The 21,264-nt window shown below is 34.5% G+C and overlaps 2 protein-coding genes and 2 pseudogenes across 3 annotated transcripts in view; all 4 read left to right on the plus strand.

Annotated features, from left to right (window-relative positions):
- The window catches only part of LOC102628905 (calcium-dependent protein kinase 33-like), a 30,123-nt gene that overhangs the window by 999 nt on the left and 7,860 nt on the right, over nt 1-21,264 (plus strand). The window contains exons 2-8 of one of the 2 annotated variants that reach the window (XM_052433190.1): nt 29-172; nt 304-456; nt 600-715; nt 1,123-1,290; nt 1,379-1,506; nt 1,695-1,803; nt 1,890-2,132. In XM_052433190.1, the coding sequence (XP_052289150.1) occupies nt 29-172; nt 304-456; nt 600-715; nt 1,123-1,290; nt 1,379-1,506; nt 1,695-1,803; nt 1,890-2,009 (938 nt within the window). In that variant the 3' untranslated portion in view covers nt 2,010-2,132. Of the gene's footprint in view, nt 1-28; nt 173-303; nt 457-599; nt 716-1,122; nt 1,291-1,378; nt 1,507-1,694; nt 1,804-1,889; nt 2,133-21,264 lie in introns of those variants that run through there. The other variant, XM_052433191.1, reaches the window with a different exon arrangement.
- Nucleotides 3,026-6,606, plus strand: LOC102608900 (calcium-dependent protein kinase 33-like; annotated as a pseudogene).
- On the plus strand, nt 9,072-13,856 carry LOC102609653 (calcium-dependent protein kinase 33-like; annotated as a pseudogene).
- LOC127898662 (calcium-dependent protein kinase 33-like) lies at nt 17,690-21,241 on the plus strand. The gene is made up of 8 exons (XM_052433185.1): nt 17,690-18,720; nt 19,040-19,183; nt 19,308-19,460; nt 19,544-19,659; nt 19,882-20,049; nt 20,135-20,262; nt 20,532-20,631; nt 20,719-21,241. The coding sequence occupies exons 1-8, from the start codon at nt 17,895-17,897 to the stop codon at nt 20,830-20,832; spliced, it is 1,749 nt and encodes a 582-aa protein (XP_052289145.1). The 5' UTR covers nt 17,690-17,894; the 3' UTR covers nt 20,833-21,241.

Consider the following 21,264-nt stretch of genomic DNA (forward strand, 5'->3'; position numbering starts at 1 on the left):
TTTTATTACCGTATGATTCATTTTCCAGGAAAGGCTTACGACGAAATAGTTGGGAGTCCTTACTATATGGCTCCCGAAGTATTAAAGCGAAGTTATGGGAAGGAAGCAGACATTTGGAGCGCAGGAGTGATATTGTATATTTTATTGTGTGGTGTGCCTCCCTTTTGGGCAGGTGAAAATCAATATTCTTTTTGCACCCTACACAATCTCTTTTCACTTCAACAACGTTTTTGTATTTCTTACCGTCAACTAAGAGTACAGAGTGTGACTATGACCACTCTGAATTTTTTGTGTGCTCTGCAGAAACGGAGCAGGGAGTTGCTCTGGCTATATTAAAAGGAGAAATTGACTTCCAACGTGATCCATTTCCAAGTATATCAAGCAGTGCCATAGAGTTGGTTCGCAGGATGCTAACACTGGATCCAAAAAGGCGGATTACTGCTGCTCAAGTTCTAGGTATAAAGCATTGGATCCTCATGTTATTAATTTTTCTCATTCATTCTATCTATGCTGCTTTGATTACTGCAAGTTAAAATTTATTGGTCTATTTAATAATACAAATGGTATAGCTACCACTGAAAAATGTATATGATATGCAGAGCACCCTTGGCTTAAAGAAAGTGGAGAAGCATCAGATAAGCCAATTGATACTGCTGTTATTTTCAGGATGAAGCAGTTTACGGCAATGAATAAACTAAAGAAACTTGCACTAAAGGTAAGTCTAACTGTCTAAGGCCCATGAGTCCCTCCTAAATGAGCTTAAACTTGAGAAATACTTGGATAGGATTGATAGATATAAAGAAAAGTGACAAAGCTTGTATCTTAAGCACACGTGACAAATAATATACATGTGTCAAAAGATTCTCCAAATTATAACATGTATGTGAATCTATACCTGATGACATTGTATGCATGTTCATGACGACATTTTAATTCTAAATATTATAACAGAAATTTATATGACTGTCTATCATGAGTTACATGTTTGATTGAAATTTTGCATCTACGCTTCCTCGTCAACAACATTATATTGTATTGTTGTATTTTGAAAACTTGTGCAAGCCAATAAAAATTTATGTATTCTATTGTGTTCGCCCTACTGATAAACCATGTGTTCTTTAGGTCATTGTGGAAAATCTTCCTACTGAAGAAATACAAAAACTAAAAGAAAAATTTACAGAGATGGACACTGACAACAGTGGCACTCTTACTTACAATGAATTGAAGGAAGGATTAGCTAAACTTGGATCGACACTTACAGAATTTGATGTCAAGCAGTACATGCAGGCTGTAAGTAATTCATGAACGCTGAGTTTATCACACTGTCTGTCTATTTGCATTATACCCAGCTGATATTGTTGGCTCTGCATTTCTGCAGGCTGATATAGATGGAAATGGGACCATTGACTACATTGAGTTTATAACAGCTACGATGCAAAGGCACAAGCTACAAAGATTTGAAAATCTTTATAAAGCCTTTCAGTACTTTGACAAGGATAATAATGGGTAAGCTTCTCATTTTATTTTTATTATTATAGAAGCATGTTGAGCATTATTTGCATCCTCAGTTTTTTCATGATCTGAATGGGGAATATTGAAAACCTACTCCCTCCATTAACTGGCTTAAATTTAATGGGTTATATCTGGAGTCAATTGACTAATTAATGAAGTTCTTATTCTAAATGGCTATGTAGATATATCACGGTAGATGAACTCGGAAAAGCTTTCAAAGATTATGGCATGGGTGATGATGCCACAATTGCTACAATTAAAGAAATAATGTCTGAAGTTGACAGAGACAAAGTAAGTTGATTTTCAGTTTCAAGGGCATTAGTAATTTGTCTTCATTATTGTAAGTCAATTCCCACGCCTTTAATTTGTGTATACAGGATGGTAGAATCAGCTATGATGAATTTCGTTCAATGATGAAATGCGGAACCCAACTGCGAGCATTGTCTTCTAGATCTCTGGCTCATGTTGTAACCGTAAGACGCAAGGTATTCTGGTAGGTAAACTGTGTTGTTATTCATCGTTTTCTGTATATCTTTGTAAATTTTGTTATTGCAGTTTTGTGAGAGTGTATTAGAACAATAATAGTCATATACGGAATTGCACAAAATTACCTTCTTCCCTTTTTCTTCTTACAGTCAAATATATAAATATTAGGAAGTGAACAAATTTTGTGATGCATACATAGGCTCTGAATATTGTAGGATCAAAAGATTTATGCAGTATTTCTATTAAGATTTGTTTCTATGAAATAAAATACAGTTGAAACAAATACATGGATGAGTACACATACAGTTGAAACAAATACATGGATGAGTACACGCTTTATTCTATGAATCTCCTTTGATTCAAAAAAGGAAAATGCAGAGAGGCGAGAGAGAAGACATTGGCAAAAATCACCATCATCACAGCAGCAAACGGCCACTTAATAAATTAGAAAGTCTTTCTTCTCGTCACAATAATTAACCTTTCTTGATTTGCCCAATTTTGTTAAAATGTTAATCCTAGAGAGAGCTTCGTCACTTAGCCATTGCAACTTGGGGGTTTTCATTGCACTCGAATCGCTATTTCAGCCTCTGAGGAAGACGAATTGGAGGACAATGCCTGTGGGTCAGTGTGTTAACATAAGCAAAATTGTAAACGGCAGTGATCCTTCAACAGCTTTGAAAACTCGCTCTTTTTATCAATCAATTTCTTCAAGCTGAGACCTTGTTCAGAGATGGAGAGGGGAACAACAAAGAGAGAAAAGGACTTGAAAAATAAAATAAAAAATTGTTTGCATTAAATTATTTGCAAATCTAAGGTTATTTTTTTATTACTAGTGGATAATATTAGGGGCAAATATAATACATTCATCGGTCAACTATGGTTTGACCATAAAGAAAAAAACAAAAAACTAATGACATGAGGGTGGGGGGATGACTTTTCCAATAATTGAACCATAATAAACCCCAAAAAAAACGCATTTTTTACGAATTATTTTATATATTAAATGCAATTATCTTCATGGGGAAGGTTCATTATCGGGTTACACCACCATCATTTATTCAAACTTCTATCCTATCCCACGCGTTTCTTTTTCGCTGACCATTTCGAACAAAAGCCAAAAAATTTCAGAATTTCTTACCAAAAAAAAAAAAGGGCCAATAAATTTTAACCATAATGACGCATAGTTTGATAGAAAAAATACATACGCGTACCAATATATAGTTGATATCTCCGAATTGGGCAAGCTGGAATTCCTCTTTGTATTTTATTTTACTTTTCCTTAAAATCTCACTTGATTCCCTATAATTTATCTTTGATCTCAAGTGGATTTGTTCCAGTTGACATCTGTAAAGATCCAGACATCCAGAGTTGAGCTTGAGCTGAGCCTCTTATGCAGAAATGGGTGGCTGTTTAAGCAAAATCCCGGGCTCCTCAAAGCCAGCAGCAGCCCGACAGCAGCAACCACCTAAACTAGATGATGCAATTCTTGGTAAACCGTACGAGGATGTCAGGTTGCATTACACCATTGGGAAAGAACTGGGTAAGGGAGCATTTGCTGTTACATATCTTTGTACTGAGAATTCAACCGGTTTGCAATTTGCTTGCAAGTCTATCTCTAAGAAAAAAATTGTAGCTGCGTATGAAAAGGATGACGTAAGAAGAGAGATTGAGATAATGCGACATTTGAGTGGGCAGCCTAATATAGTTCAATTTAAGGGTGCTTATGAGGACAGGCATTCTGTGCATATTGTCATGGAGTTATGTGCTGGTGATGAGCTATTTGACCGAATTATAGCCAAGGGCCATTATAGTGAGAGAGATGCGGCTTCTGTATTCAGGGTAATTATGAATGTTGTGAATGTTTGCCACTCTAAGGGTGTTATGCACAGGGATCTCAAACCTGAGAATTTCTTGTTCACTACCAGGGATGAGAATGCTGTTTTGAAGGCCACTGATTTTGGGTTATCAGTGTTCTTTGAAGAGGGTAAATTTCTTCACCATATATATGTTTGTATTTGAAATCCATTATAGTCACCATATATATGTTTGTATTTGAAATCTTATATTTACATACGTTCATGTGAACCTAAGTTTCGATGTTCAATTATGTCTGATAAATGAATGGCATTTCCATTTAATTTCAATAGTGAATTAGACATGCAGTATGCCGTGAGGCTTCATGTATTACTTTAGATGAAATCATCAGAAAATAATGTGAAACTCTTAGGATCACCATGAAAGGCTTGTTTAATCTAGCTATCAACTTATCCTTGTCTGATGATGCCATGGTGCACTTTCCAGGAAAGGTATTCAGGGATTTAGTTGGGAGTGCTTACTATGTTGCTCCTGAAGTGTTACGGCGCAGATATGGGAAGGAAGCAGATATTTGGAGCGCAGGAGTTATACTGTATATTTTACTATGTGGTGTGCCTCCATTTTGGGCAGGTGAAGATATTCGTGTTGCCCCCTAGAGGATCTCTTTTCCCTTCAACACACTATTCTTTTTCGTTACTAATATCCAGAAGTATAGCAGTAATCACTAATCACTCACAAGTTATGATGTGCTCTGCAGAAACTGAGAAGGGCATTTTTGAAGAAATATACAAATGAGAAATTGACTTTCAAACTGATCCATGGCCAATTATTTCAAGCAGTGCCAAGGAGTTGGTTCGCAGGATGCTGACACAGGATCCAAAAAGGCGGATTACCGCTGCACAAGTTCTAGGTATAAAACATTATATTGTGAAGTTATTAGTTTTTCTGGCCTAGGCTGCTTTGATAATTATAAGTTAAACTTTATTTAGTCCATTTAATGTTACCAAGAGTATAAATACCATTGACAGCCATATGCATGACATGCAGAACACCCTTGGCTTAAAGAAAGTGGAGAAGCATCAGACAAGCCAATTGACACTGCTGTTCTTTTCAGGATGAAGCAATTTAGGGCAATGAATAAACTAAAGAAACTCGCACTAAAGGTAAGTCCAAGGGCCTATGATCCTGTCCTTCTAAATCTTATGGGAGTGTGATCTTGAGTTACATGTTTGATTAAATTATTACAACTTTACTTCCTCATCAACATGTTTTATTTTAGAGCTTTTATTATATCTTATGAACTATGTGCAAGTCCAATGAATGAATGCATTTGATTGTGCTCCCCTGGCCCTACTGATAAACTAATTGGATCGTAAATATAATTGTAAAGGTCATAGTGGAAAATCTTCCGACTGAAGAAATACAAATGCTCAAGGAAAAATTTACAGAGATGGACACTGACAAGAGTGGTGCACTTAGTTATGGTGAACTGAAGGCAGGATTAGCTAAACTTGGATCGACACTTAGAGAAGTTGATGTCAAGCAGTACATGCAAGCTGTAAGCAATTCATCAACTCTGAATTAATATTTGAGTCCGTCTATATGCATTATAGTTGGCTGATGTTGTTGGCTCCACATTTCAGGCTGATATAGATGGAAATGGGACTATTGACTACATTGAATTTATCACTGCTACAATGCAAAGACACAAGCTAGAAAGATTCAAACATCTTGACAAAGCCTTTCAATATTTTGATAAGGATAATGATCGGTTAGTTTCTTGTTCTAAAATGTAAAATAAGAAAACGACCCTTTGGCACTTTGACTGTTCTGTATACAGCCCAAGAAAAACCTTTGTTATGCTTTTTGTATAACATGAACTGAAACATATATAATATTATCAGAATTTAAAACAAAAGAAAAAATCTTTTTGTGGTGGCTTCTGTAATTGGTTAAAAAGAAAACTTACCCCAAAATCAATATCAGAAGTGAAGTTAGGGAATTAAGTACGGCAGTTCTTTCTCAAAATGCTGTGCAGCTATATCACAGTCGATGAACTGGAAATAGCATTTAAAGAATACAACATGGGTGATGATGCCACAATTAAAGAAATAATGTCTGAAGTTGATAGAGACAAAGTAAGTCGATTCTTACTTTTGAACATGTTTAATTTGTCCGCATTATTGTTGTTATAAGCCTAGTTCTCACATCTTTTGTGTTTATAGGACGGCAGGATCAGCTATGATAAATTTTGTGCAATGATGAAAAGCGGAACACAACCGCGAGAATTCTCTTCCAGATCTCTATCTCATGTTGTAACCATGAGACGCAAGATTTTATGGTAGATAAACTGTACGTGCCATTCAATAGTTTTCCAAATACATGGTGTTATATTTGTCTAAACTAAACAGGGCATTACGGTGCCACTATCCGAGTGGTGAATTTTTGTCTTCAAATTTGAATCGAGTCCCATGCGGCTCAAATTGCCACCCTTACTATGGTGAGTGCAGCAATTCCCTTAAGTCCAGTGGTGCCATGATGTCTTGTTTAGTTTAGATAAGTACAACATCAAGTTCTTGGAATCTTGGATCCAATTGTACAGTATGGATTGAACCTACTACTCGATTACTTCAACGATATCGATGTATCATCATTGTTTTTTGGTGAATAATTTGAGCTGTAAATAATTATGCAACTTGAATATTGAAAGGAATCGGGTGTTTACGTGATTTATTATTATTTTTTTAATGAGACGAGAAGAATAAATATGAACAGAAAGAGTAAGTTGTTGTTGATATTTATCAGTTTTTAAATTCATTTAATTAATATGTGCTTTTACAGATTTTATTCAATCCCAAATGGATTTGGTTGGTATTGTGCAAATTAACATTTGGCCCGTATAATTATGTTAACGGAATTGAATGATAAAATTTGAAAGAATAAATTGTATGGAGTAATTATCAGAAATCTTAACTCTTAAGTGACTGTACGAACCTTGGATCAAAGACATTGAAATTTTCTTTTTACCTATTACCCATCCATTTGGTACGTGAAATTTGAAGAACCTGTTTGGTTCATAAATTAATTAGTAATTATGAAAGTAAAGCTGGGTGTAGTGCAGGGTTTTGTGGAAATTCAAGGTCGTGTTGAAGTATTGTTGAAAAATAAGGGGCCTAGTGGGGTATTAGTCTAAAAAACAGGGGTGTGGTGTGATAACTGAAAACATTATTTTTGGACCTTTTTTTCGTGAGGAGGCCAGACAAGACAAGTGGACAACAGGACAAGTGCAACTGGCCAATCTAATCTATTGAGCGGGTGGGGTTGAACGCAGCAAAGTGAGTCACCTCAGTCAATTCTTTCCTTTGTACTTAAGAAAGATTTGAGATTCTCTGGGCAAAGGCCAACCCGACTCCGCCTGATCTTCTTCTCCCTCATCTCTCTATTTTTATTTTTTTTCATTTTTCCTTTTTCTTTCCCCTCATAGTTAGTTTGCATTTTTAAGCAGAAGTTTGAACTTCGAATATTTTCAATCTTCTAACAAGCTTTGTTAACTCAGTTGTTTGGAAATAATAAATAATTGCTATCAATGAGGAATCAGAAGTTCTCCAATGTTTCTACATGCTGTCTCTTTGCCGCCTGCACCCAGTGGCCAAATCAAAATCTTTGATTTGATGGTTATTTTGTTATAAATAGTAACTAACAGAGGGTACAGTATAATAAAGACTACTTTTGAGGATAACTTTGTATGACATAGAGGGGTCATTTTGGGTGAATGACATCTAACGGGGGCCAAAATACAAATAAGATATACACGGGCCCTGCCTTCAATATTTTTTTGCTATTTTTTTATTAAACAGGTATCGTAATCAGAAGCTTATTGACATACAATCAGACACTTATCGGGATTTTTTTTTTTGTCTTTCCCTGCAGTTGTAGGACACAGTCTGAATATTCTTTCCTCACGTACTATTAGTAGACACCCGACTCTGCTTTTTTTGTCTTTTGCTGTAGTTTTAGGACGAAGTCTGAATATTCTTTCACATACTATTAGAGGACGCCCGACTCCCAAGCAAAGGAATATCAACTCCATTCTAAGAGATAATCGAGTCCTATCAAAGCTAGGACTTGAACCTAGGCACTTTCAAGTCACTCGAAGTTGAGTGGCTGGACTGTTGCCAATGGACTAAGAGCCTATTGGAAAATTGGGAGAAGTTTAGTTAATAATCATTGATCATTGAAGGTTCTGTTTTTAGTTTTAGTTTGTAATAACAAGCTTCTATCATATGATTTGATCTGAGTCACTTAAGTCAATGTAGAGTTGGCTCAATGTGACCAAAAATAAAACTCCAATGTTACTTACAGTTTCTAGTTATGGTTTGTTGAAGTTTAAGTGCTTTTTTAATTTAAGTTATTTGATTGGGTAATTAATCTGATACTGAGGAGTTTTATGGCAGCTGAATTTGGTACAGATTACAAAGGATCGATCATGTATCAAGAATTACCAACAACCATGGACCATGAACTACTCAATGTATTAAGACGTGGGGATGAACATCAAATCAGGCTACTCGTAGTTCGAATGCAAAAGATTTTAAGCACAATAAGTCCCCGAGGCAACATAGTGCTTCATATGGCTATCAGATTTCAAAAACATAAAGTGATACGGGAGATTCTCTGGCGACAGCATTCACTTCTCCGGAAGAACAACTGGAAGGGAGAGACTGCATTGCTTATTGCTGCCAGGGCTGGTGACCCTGCTATCGTTAGTACACTCTTGAATTATGTGCGGGCCATTAAAAATGGAACGGAAGCAGAACCGGATAGCCTTTTAAGGATGACAGACGATGAAGGCAACACTTCTCTGCATAATGGGGTACGGGGGTATTTTATCAAACTGTACAAAAGTTTACATGCCAGGGGTACGGGGGTATTTTCAAAAGGTAAAGGGGTAATGGGGTATTGAGCCAAACATGAGGCAGCATTGAGCAATTTACAAGCAAATTATTATAAGCAACACATATATTATCGTTTTGTTTAGCAACTCGGAAGTGTTTTTAATAAAGGACAGTAGAATTGGCTACACAGCGGTCTTCTTCTAACAAATCTCGTTGTAAATTTTAAAGAATCAATTTAAAGGCAGAAACTATGATGTATAGTTGTGTACATCTCGGGTCCTGCATATTATTTGAAATTGCCTACCTGTGAAAGTCAAATCCTAAGGTCCTGTCTTGCATCCTCTGTGCTGGTGGCGGCCAGAAATGGGTTGCATTTTCAGCAAAGGCCAAGACGCAGACCACCCAGCAGCACGCCAACTCCATGATGCAATTCTTGGTAGAACTTATGAGGATGTTGAGTTACATTATACTATTGGCAAAGAATTGGGTAGGGGTGAATTTGGTATAACTTATCTTTGTACTGAGAATTCAACCGGTTTGCAGTTTGCTTGCAAGTCTATTTCTAAAAGAAAATTGGTAAAAGATTATGAAAAGGATGATGTAAGAGGAGAGGTTGAGGTAATGCAATATTTGAGTGGGCAGCCTAGTATAGTTCAATTCAAGGCTGCTTAAGAGGATGACCAATTTGTGCATATTGTTATGGAACTATGTGCTGGTGGTGAGCTATTTGATCGAATTGTTGCCAGGGGCCATTATAGTGAGAGAGCTGCGGCTGCTGTATTGAGGGTAATTATGGGTGTTGTGAATGTTTGCCACTGTAGGGGTGTTATGCACAGGGACCTCAAACCTGAGAATTTCTTGTTCACTAGCTGGGATGAGAATGCTCTTTTGAAGGCCACTGATTTTGGATTATCAGTGTTCTTTGAAGAGGGTAAATTTCTCTTCCTTCCTTGCATATTATTTGTGTTCAGATTTTATGTAGCAGTCTCTCATGCTAGTAGGGCTTAGGCTTCGTTGATATAACTTTTCAAATAAAATTTATTTAAATGAAGTTTTTATTAGTAAATTTTCTACGAGTAGAATTTTTACTAAAAAATTTTAGTTATTTAGTTATCAATGAGAATTTTTATTAAAAATTATAAAATTATCTTAATAGGTAAGTTATTTAAAGTTATATTATGAAATTAATAAAATAAGATTATGAAATAAATTAAAGATGTTTTAGTTAATATTTTTAAAAATCTTTTCAACCTTACTCTCAAAAGTTCAAAATTTGAGTTTGTACTGGTGGAGGCAAAATAGCTTATGGGATTAATTAAGCACTTATGGCCATTAGATAAGTCATACCAAATAGGCACTTGATGTGTTGATTTAATGATTTAGATGAAACCATAAGAAAATAATGCAAAACTCTTAGGATCACCATGAAGGGCATCTTTAATAAATCTAGCTATTAATGCATCCTTTTTTTATTATCCCATGATATGTTTTTGCAGGAAAGGTATACAGAGAAATAGTTGGAAGTCCTTACTATATTGCTCCTGAAGTGTTACTGCAAAGTTATGGGAAGGAAGCAGACATTTGAAGCACAGGAGGTACATAGTATATTTTACTGTGTGGTTTACCTCCCTTTTGGGCAGGTGAAAATTAATATTCATTTTGCACCCTACTGGATCTCTTTTCAATTCAACAACCTATTTGTGTTTCTTACTATCAACTAAGAGTATAGAGTGTAACTAAAATCACTCTGAATTTTTTATGTGCTCTGCAGAAATGGATCAGAGAGTTGATGCTGCTATATTGAAAGGAGAAATTAACTTTCAACGTGATCCATTTCCGTCTGTATCAAGCAGTGCCATAGAGTTGGTTCACAGGATGCTAACACAGGATCCAAAAAGGCGGATTATTGCTGCTCAAGTTGTAGTTATAAAGCATCAGATCCTCGTGTAATTAATTTTTCTTAGTTATTCTATCCATGCTGCTTTGATTACTGCAAGTTAAAATTTATTAGTCCATTTAATAATATGAATGGTATAGCTACCACTGAAAAATGAATATAACATGCAGAGCACCCTTGGCTTAAAGAAAGTGGAGAAGCGTCAGATAAGCCCATTGACACTGCTGTCATTTTCAGGATGAAGCAAAATACGGCAATGAATAAACTAAAGAAACTTGCACTAAAGGTATGTCTAAGGCCCATGAATCCTTCCTAAATGAGCTTAAACTTGAGAAATACATGAATAGGATTGATAGCTATAAAGGAAAGTGATAAAGCTTATATCTCAAGCACACATGACAAATAATATACACATGTCAAAAGATTCTCCAAATTATAATGTATGTGAATCTATACATGATGACATTGTTCACATATTCATGATGACATTTTAATTCTAAACATTATAACAGAAATTTATATGACTGAAAATCATGAGTTACATGTTTGATTGAAATTTTGCATCTACACTTCCTCATCAACAAGGTTTAACTGTATTGTTGTATTTTGAAAACTTGTGCAAGCCAATAAAAATTTATGCGTTCTTTAGGTCATTTTGGAAAATCTTCCTACCTAAGAAATATAAAAGCTAAAGGAAAAATTTACAGAGATGGACACTGACAACAGTGGCACTCTTACGATGAATTGAGGGAAGGATCAGCTAAACTTGGGTCGACGCTTACAGGATTTAATGCCAAGCAGTACGTGCAAGCTGTAAGTAACTCATGAACTCTGAGTTTATCACTTTATCCCACTGTCTGTCTATTTGCATTATACCCAGCTGATATATTTGGCTCTGCATTTTCTTCAGGCTGATATAGATGGAAATGGGACTATTGACTACATTGAGTTGGTTGGACCAAAACCAGCAAGAAACCGATTTTAATTCCCCAAGACCCACTCAATCAATATTTAATCTATGAATGGTTGATAACCAACACGAGCTTGACGATGATACTGATATGATAATCAAGAAACACAGAAACCAAGCCAACGATAAACGGAAACAATCACACACATAAACACAAGAGGATTATAGACCTACATCCACTGTGAAAAGGAAAACAAGCTTTCACTGATTTGGCTTTTCAAGATACAAATACTGTAGAGAAACTGTCACATTCTCGATCTAGCTACATAACAAATCATGAGGCTTAATATACAGCAAAAGATTGCTCTAGAAACAGCCCCCAGAAGCCAGCACATCGTTACTGGGTCTGTTTGTAACGAACCCAGAAATTTCCCGCTCTTTTTAACAGCTTTACCAGCCGTTTAAAACAGCCACTGGACACGTGTTACAATTTCGTCAGAAACGCTGCCTCCACCTGCCGTTTGGAGCAAGTAATTCACGTGTTTCATCACATGCCCAACTTATTCAACCGGCTGACTGAGTAGACTCGTCATACAGCTTCCTAATTCGATATAACCGACATGTCATCTATATCTAGATTAACAATATGACACGTCGCACGCGGCCACAACCTCGGATTAGTGCCTCATTTCTCAATAGAGTTATAACAGCTACTATGCAAAGGCACAGGCTAGAAAGATGTGAAATTCTTTACAAAGCCTTGCAGTACTTTGACAAGGCTAGTAACGGGTAAGCTTCTCATTTTATTTTTATTACTGTAGAAGCATGTTGACTAGTATTTGGATCCTCAGGTTTATCATGATTTGAAGGGAAAATGACATTCAACCCCCCAACGTTTAGGAAAAGGGACAAAAAAACTCCTCAACGTTTCAAAAAAGACTTATAACCCCCTTTCCGTTAACAAACACCGTTTGTTTTAATAGTAAATTTATTTTTTTAATTACTATTATACCCTTATAATAAATATAAATTAATATATTGATTTGAGAAATGTCACAATTAATAATTTTTTTAAAACTAAAAATTGAGATACAATTACATTTTTTCCCAAATTATTTGCTATAAATTATACCTTTCTAATGATCAAACCTTTCATATGTGATTATTACTAATAAAACGAAATTTGATTAAACCCTTTTTTCTTTGAGGAATCAAAACCATTACACTAGATTGACTTGACGGCGACACTTATAGTGAGAGATAAAGTTCCACGTGTTCTTTGGAAGAAGTTTTGGTTAATATCCATGTTCATCGTACTGCAGTTGCTAATTTTCTTTTTTATTTTTTTGTAATTTTTTATTATAAAAATAAATATAAATGATTTCATTATCATGAAAAGAATCTATGTTCAAACATTGAACCAGAATTATACGGCTTTTTTTTGGGCTTGTTGGTATATAAGTTTTGGATTTTTGGGGTTTTGGATATGTAGGTGGCTGGGTTGTTTTTTATTTGTCCTGATACTTCGTTTTGGTGCTGAAAATTAATGATTTTTTTATTAGTTTATTTTGGTTTGAGATGAGTGCTAGTGAATTAGTTAATATTTATTGTACATTTGATTAAGGAATCGAGAGTTTTTTTTTTTTAAAACCATACTTTATTGATTTGGTCAAAACTTAAAAGAACGATTCCAACCCACGCTAGCTAGATGACAGTTGTTAATTGTGATATATCTCAAATTAATATATTAATTTATTTATTATAAGGGTATAATGTATAATAGTAATTAAAAATTAAAAATAAATTTACTCTTAAAACAAACGGTGTTTGTTAATGGAAAGGGGATTATAAGTTCTTTTTGAAACGGTGAGGGGTTTTTTGTCTCTTTTTTTAAATGTTGGGGGATTGAATGTCCTTTTCCCTGATTTGAATGAGGGATATTAAAAACATACGCCCTTCATTAACTTGCTTAAATTGAATGGGTTATATCTAGACTAATTAATGAAGTTCTTATTCTAAATGGCTATGTAGATATATCAGGTAGATGAACTTGGAAAAGCTTTTTAAGATTATGGCATGGGTCATGATGCCACAATTGCCACAATTAAAGAAATAATGTCTGAAGATGACAGAGACAAAGTGAGTTGATTTATATTTTTGGAGGGCATTAGTCATTTGTCTGCATTATTGCAAGCCAATTCCCACACCTTTAATTTGTGTTTACAGGATGGTAGAATCAGCTATGATGAATTTCGTCCAATGATGAAATGTGGAACCTAACTGTGAGCATTGTCTTCTAGATCTCTAGACACAAGGCATTCTGCTAGGCTGTGTTGTTATTCAACGTTTTATGCATATGTTTTTGTAAATTTTGTTATTGAAGTTTTGTGAGTGTAAAAGAACAATAATAGCCATAAGCGGAATTGTACAAAATTACCTTCTTCCCTTTTAGTTAGTATAAATAAGTATTTTTAGTAGCTTTTACACGCGGGGAATTTGATTTTCAACAATATTTTCAATTTTTAAATATTTATGTAAATATTTAAATTAGTTAATTCTCAGTATTTTGTAGAATAAACGAGTTAACCCTTAAATTTATAAAAAAAAATTTAAATGTGAATATATATATATTTTTTATTTTAATATTCTCTAAAATCAATAATATATTAGAATCTTAAACTTCCGATACACCTTCTTTTCATGACAACGATTAAGCTTGCTTGATTTGCCTAAAATGTTAAATGCTAAGTTGCGTGTTGTCGTTGCATTCGAATACGCCACTTAAGCTTATGAGGAAGACGAATTAGAGGATAATGTCAAGTCAGTCAATATGCTGACATAAGCAAAACTGTAAACGGCAATGATTCTTCAACGACTTTGAAAACTTCCTCTTTTTGTCAATCAATTTCTTCAAGTTTAGGCTTCGTTCAGAGATGGAGAGGAGACCAGCAAAGAGAGAAAAAGATTAGGAAAAAAAAAACTAAATTGTTTGTATTAAATTATTTGCAAGTTTAAGGTTGCTTTTGTCTTTTTTCTGTAATAATAGATAATATTAGGGGCAAATACAATACATTCATCAGTCAACTATTGTTTGACCATATAAATAAAACAAAAAGCCAATGACATGAGGGTGGAGTGGTGACTTTTCCAATAAAAGAAAAATATATGTATTTTTACAAATTATTTTAAATATTAAATACAATTATCTTCATATTATTAATCTGTTAAAAAATTTTCATTGGTAATATTAATTTTTGTATTAATTATAAAATTTTCTTAAAATAATGAATTATGTGGGCTACGTGTATATTTGAGACTTTAAAGTGTAATGCAACTTCTGAAAATTGAAACTTAAAAGATATTATTTAATTTATTATTTTTTTTAATTTATGGAGAGAATTAAAAAAAATGAACGGAATCTTTTGTTATTCATTGCTTGTGCCCTGGGGAAGGTTCCAAAATTCCAATTTTTATAACCCCCTTTTGGATCCAGCTGCCTTCCAACCGTTGCAAGGTACTACAACTTTTCTTCTGAAAAAAAAAAAGTACCACAACTTTTGTCTTTTTTGTGTGTTAATTTTGATTTGGCCCCTTGCTTTCCCTTTTATTTTCCATTTATTTATAACTGCAATTTTATTTAACTCTACTCCATAGGTGGCCCATTTTTTTCTATTTTCAATCATAATCAACAAAAGTCAACTTGACATCATTTATTGCAAAAATTGAAGAACCCTAACCTTAATCTTAAACCTGTTTTGGCGAAATCCCATATCAATTAAAATTAAAACATATAATTCAAAAAAAATATATGAATTGATGGTGACAAAATAAATTTATCAAAAAAAGCCACTAATAGGTATCTAAAACGTGATGTTCTTGGTGAAAGTATATATGATGTAATTTACAAAGGAATTGGTACTAAGGTAAAATCCTATTTCTTTTTCAAAATTGATTGAATTTTTTCTTAATTGACCTTTTAATTTGTAATCTCTCTCTCTCTCTCTCTCTCTCTCTCTATATATATATATATATATATATAAGAATATAAGATTATTTGCTAAATTATTTTTGTTTATGGATAGTGGATAATAGAGTTAGCAATTGGGATGTACTAATTGAGATTGACCATTACCAAGCCCTTTCGATTGTTTGATTGGAATATAAAATTGTACTGAATCTATACTTATTATTTCATCAAGACAAAAAAAGTATTGAATTCCTACTGGTCGAAATACAAGTATCGTCTCAACTATCCCGAATTTCTAAATATTCCAAGTGTAAATTAGCTCAAATACAATTAATATAAAGAAATTTTATGTAGTCACTTGTATCAAATATTTAATTTACAAATCAAGCTGAAAAAAAAATTAGAAAGTTACAAGTTCTGTCACCAACAAAAACAAAAACATCCAAAAGTTTCAAGGACAAATCAAAACAAACATCCAAAAGTATAAGAATAAGTTGACAATAAACGAAACCATTCAAAAGTGTTGTCTTCAACTTCAAATTTTAACTTCAAAGGACATGAAACCTTCATTTTCTCAAGGCATCATCAACTTTGTGCATCAACTGGAAAAAAAAAAAAAAAAAGTCATTTGTTAATTGATACGTTATGTCATGGCACTAGTGGTGTGGATTATGCAGTGATGTGAGATGGTGGAATGACCATCGTGTGAAAGGCTACTTTTGGGTTTCAATTTGAGAATTAGGTTGCAAAATTCTTGATGGCTTTTGAGAATTGTGTTGTTGTTGTTGTTATTTTGCTTAATTTTTATTTAATAAAAATAGGTTAATGAATTAAAAAAAATAAACCATAAGCTATTAATGATTAGGCTGTAGGAGTATAAAAGCAAGCATCAGGCTTGTCCTTTAGCCAAATTTTGACGGGTTTTATTTTTAAAACTTTAATTAAATTAGAAATTAAAACAATTTGATACAATTAGGATTCCGTAGGGATCCCGATCGAATTCTTGACTAGTCTCGAGTTTTAATAAGAATAAATTTAGTCTCAAATCCCTCTCTATTTTATCATTTCTCAAATCATATACCATATCATGTACTGTTTGGTACGTGATTTGGGATTCCAATTGGAATTCAGTTTTGTCTACCAAACTTAATTGACAAGAGAGTTTTAATTAGTTGTTTGAGAATGTTATGTTAATTCACAAAGTTATAATAATCTACAATGTATTACTTCGGAATAGTAAATCTCCTAGTATTTAGCTTATTTGGGTGCATAGATTCATTAAATTAATTAATATCAATATAATTTAATTAGAATTGATGCATCGTAATTGCAAAATTTATTCTTCTATTCTTTTGCAAATGTTAATGTGGTAAACATTACCATCATAAAAGGAGTAGTAATTGGGAAATCTCACCACAATTTGGGTCGAAAATTAAATTAGCAATCTGAAATTGCATTTTTCTATGATTTTACGTTGAATTTCCAGCCTTCAGGTACTAAACCAAATCAATGGCTTAGGCTAGTGAAATAGTAGTTTGTTAATACTTTCTTAACTTGAACTAATTATATCTATTATTTGATTCTATGATTCTTTTTTTTTCTTTTTCCTGTTTTAGATTACTTTTAGTTCCAGTTCATGGTACATGAGATGGATGAGATGAAGAAATTGGGGATGATTTTTTAATTAACTTTTATTATTTTAAATTTTAATTTTAAGTTCATTCAAAAAAATTAAAATTACTTTTTCTTATTTATTATTTATTTTTAATTCATTCAAAAAAATTAAAATTACTTTTTCTTATTTATTATTTATTTTTAATAATGAAAATGTAAATGAAATTTCTCCTAATTTTAATTATCTAATTATTTACAAATTTGAAACAATACTGACTTATATGTTAAAAGTATTAACTCTTCAAATTTTAAAAATTTTCTAAAATAGATGGACTATAATGTTAATTACCAAATAGACACATCCTTACCGTTGACACTTGACACTGCTACAAAAAGACAAAAGTGGGGTTCCTCCCGGCAACCCCTGCAAGGTAGCTAGATCCTCATTTAGAATACACTTACACAAACTGCTTGTCCCGCGCGTTTCTTTTCGCAGACCATTTCTAACAAATTGCTTTTAGAGCCAATAAATTTCTTACCAGAAAAAGAAAAAAAGCCAATAAATTTCATATATACAGTCAGTGTGGTTAAAAGATATTATATACACATATAAATATACAGCTGATGTCTCCCAACTGGGCAAGCTGGAATTATTCTTTATGTTTTATTTCACTCTTCCTTAAATTCTCATTTGATTCCCTATAATTCATCTTTTATCTCAACTGGATTTGTTCCAGTTTACTTTTGTAAAGATCCAGGCATCCAGCAGTTGAGCTTGAGCAGAGTCTCTTTGCAGAAATGGGTGGCTGTTTAAGGAAAATTCTATGCTGCTTAAAGCCAGCGGCAGCCCCACAGCAGCAACCACGTGAAGTACGTGATGCAAAGCCAGCGGCAGCCCCACAGCAGCAACCGCCTGAAGTACGTGATGCAAACCCAGCAGCAGCCCAACAGCAGCAACCACCTGAAGTACGTGATGCAAACCCAGCAGCAGCCCCACAGCAGCAACCACCTGAAGTACGTGATGCAAACCCAGCAGCAGCCCCACAGCAGCAGCCACCTGAAGTACGTGATGCAAACCCAGCAGCAGCCCCACAGCAGCAACCACCTGAAGTACGTGATGCAATTCTAGGTAAACCATACGAGGATGTCAAGTTACATTACACCATTGGGAAAGAATTGGGCAGCGGATCATCTGCTACTATATATCTTTGTACTGAGAATTCAACCGGTTTGCAATTTGCTTGCAAGTCTATTTCTAAGAAAAAAATTATAGCGGCGCATGAAAGGGACGATGTAAGAAGAGAGGTTGAGATAATGCGACATTTGAGTGGGCAGCCTAATATAGTTCAATTCAAGGCTGCTTATGAGGATGACAAATGTGTGCATATTGTTATGGAGTATTGTGCTGGTGGTGAGCTGTTTGATCGAATTATAGCTAGGGGCCATTATAGTGAGAGAGATGCAGCTTCTGTATTCAGGGTAATTATGACTGTTGCGAATGTTTGCCACTCGAAGGGTGTTATGCATAGGGATCTCAAACCTGAGAATTTCTTGTTCACCAGCAAGGATGAGAATGCTGTTTTGAAGGCCATTGATTTTGGGTTATCAGTGTTCATTGAAGAGGGTAAATTTCTTCGCTATATATTACTTAATACTTATCGTTTCCATTATAGTCACCATATATATGTTTGTCTTTCAAATCTTACATTTACATACGTTCACGTGAAGCTAGGTTTCGATGTTCAATTATATCTGATAAACGAATGGCATTCCAATTTAATTTCAATAGAGAATTAGACATTTAGTATGCAGTGAGGCTTCATGTATTACTTTAGATAAAATCATCAGAAAATATTGTGAAACTCTTAGGATCACCATGAAAGGCATGTTTAATCTAGCTATTAAGTTATCCTTATCTGATGATACCATGGTGCACTCTCCAGGAAAGGAATTCAGGGATGTCTGTGGGAGTGCTTTCTATGTTGCTCCTGAAGTGTTACGGCGCAGATATGGGAAGGAAGCAGATATCTGGAGCGCAGGGGTTATACTGTATATTTTACTATGTGGTGTGCCTCCATTTTGGGCAGGTGAAGATGTTCATTTTGCCCCCTAGAGGATCTCTTTTCGCGTCAACACACTATACATGTTTGTTACTATTATCCAGAAGTACAGCAGTAACTAATCACTCACAAGTTATGATGTGCTCTGCAGACACTGACGAGGGCATTTTTGAAGAAATACGCAAAGGAGAAATTGACTTTCAAATTGATCCATGGCCAGTTATTTCAAGCAGTGCCAAGGAGTTGGTTCGCAGGATGCTGACACAGGATCCAAAAAAGCGGATTACTGCTGCACAAGTTCTAGGTATAAAACATTAGATTGTGAATTTATTTAGTCCATTTTACCAAGAGTGTACCACCATTGAGAGCCGTATGTATGATATGCAGAGCACCCTTGGCTTAAAGAAAGTGGAGAAGCATCAGACAAGCCAATTGACACTGCTGTTCTTTTCAGGATGAAGCAATTTATGGCAATGAATAAACTAAAGAAACTCGCACTAAAGGTAAGTCTAAGGGCCGCCTCTGATCCTGCCCTTCTGAATCTTATCGGAGTGTGGTCATGATTTGCATGTTTGATTAAATTTTTACAACTCTCATCAGCATGTTTTATTTCAAAGCTTTAGTATATCTTATAAATTAAGTGCAAGTCCAATGAATGTATGCATAGGATTGTGCTCCCCCAGCCCTATCGGTAAACTAATTTGATCATAAACATAATTGTAAAGGTCATTGTGGAAAATCTTCCAACGGAAGAAATACAAAAGCTCAAGCAAAAATTTACAGAGATGGACACTGACAAGAGTGGTACACTTAGTTACGATGAACTGAAGGCAGGATTAGCTAAACTTGGATCGACGCTTAGAGAAGTTGATGTCAAGCAGTACATGCAAGCTGTAAGCAATTCATCAACTCCGAATTAATATTTTAGTATGTCTGTTTGCATTATGCTTGGCTGATGTTTTTGGCTCCACATTTCAGGCTGATATAGATGGAAACGGGACTATTGACTACATTGAATTTATCACGGCTACAATGCAAAGACACAAGCTAGAAAGATTCGAACATCTTGACAAAGCCTTTCAGTATTTTGATAAGGACAATGATCGGTTAGTTTCTCGTTCTAAAATGTAAAATTAAAGAACGACACTTTGGCACTTTGAATGTGCTGTATACAGCCCAATGAAAGCCTTTTTCATGGTTTTTGGATAATATGTACCGAAACATAAATAATATTATCAAAATTTAATTTAAAAAAAGGAAAAAAAATCTTTTTGTGGTGGCTTTTATAATTGCTTAAAAAGAAAACTCGCCACTAAATCAATATCAGAAGTCATTGAATTGATTACTGCAGTTCTTTCTGAAAATGCGTGTGCAGCTATATCACAGTCGATGAACTGGAAACAGCATTTAAAGAGTACAACATGGGTGATGATGCCACAATTAAAGAAATAATGTCTGAAGTCGATAGAGACAAAGTAAGTTGATTATGACTTTTCAACACGTTTAATTTGTCCGCATTGTTATTGTTATAAGCATGGTTCTCACATCTTTTGTGTTTACAGGACGGTAGGATCAGCTATGATGAATTTTGCGCAATGATGAAAAGGGGAACACAACGGCGAGGATTCGCTTCTAGATCTCTGGCTCATGTTGTTACCATGAGACACAAGAAGTAGATAAACTGTACGTGCCATTCAATAGTTTCCAAGAACATGATGTTATACTTGTCTAAACTGAACAAGGCATCACGGTGCCGCTAGCCCTGTGGTGAATTGTTGTCTTCAGATTTGAATCGAGTCCCCATGTGGCTCAAATTGCTACCCTTCCTATGGTGAGTGCAGCAATTCACGAGTCCAGTGGTGCCATGATATCTTGTTTAGTTTAGATAAGTATAACATCGAGTTCTTGGAATCTTGGATCCAATTGTATAGTACGGATTGAACCTACTTCACGATTATTTCGACGATATCGACATATCATCATTCCTTTTTTTTTTGTGAATAATTTGACCTGTAAATAAATTATGCAACTTAAAAGTTGTACGGTATCGAGTGTTTACGTGACTTATTATTATGTTTGGAAAGAGAGGAGAAGAATAAACATGAACA

Source organism: Citrus sinensis, chromosome 9, assembly GCF_022201045.2.
Source record: "Citrus sinensis cultivar Valencia sweet orange chromosome 9, DVS_A1.0, whole genome shotgun sequence".
NCBI lineage: Eukaryota > Viridiplantae > Streptophyta > Magnoliopsida > Sapindales > Rutaceae > Citrus > Citrus sinensis.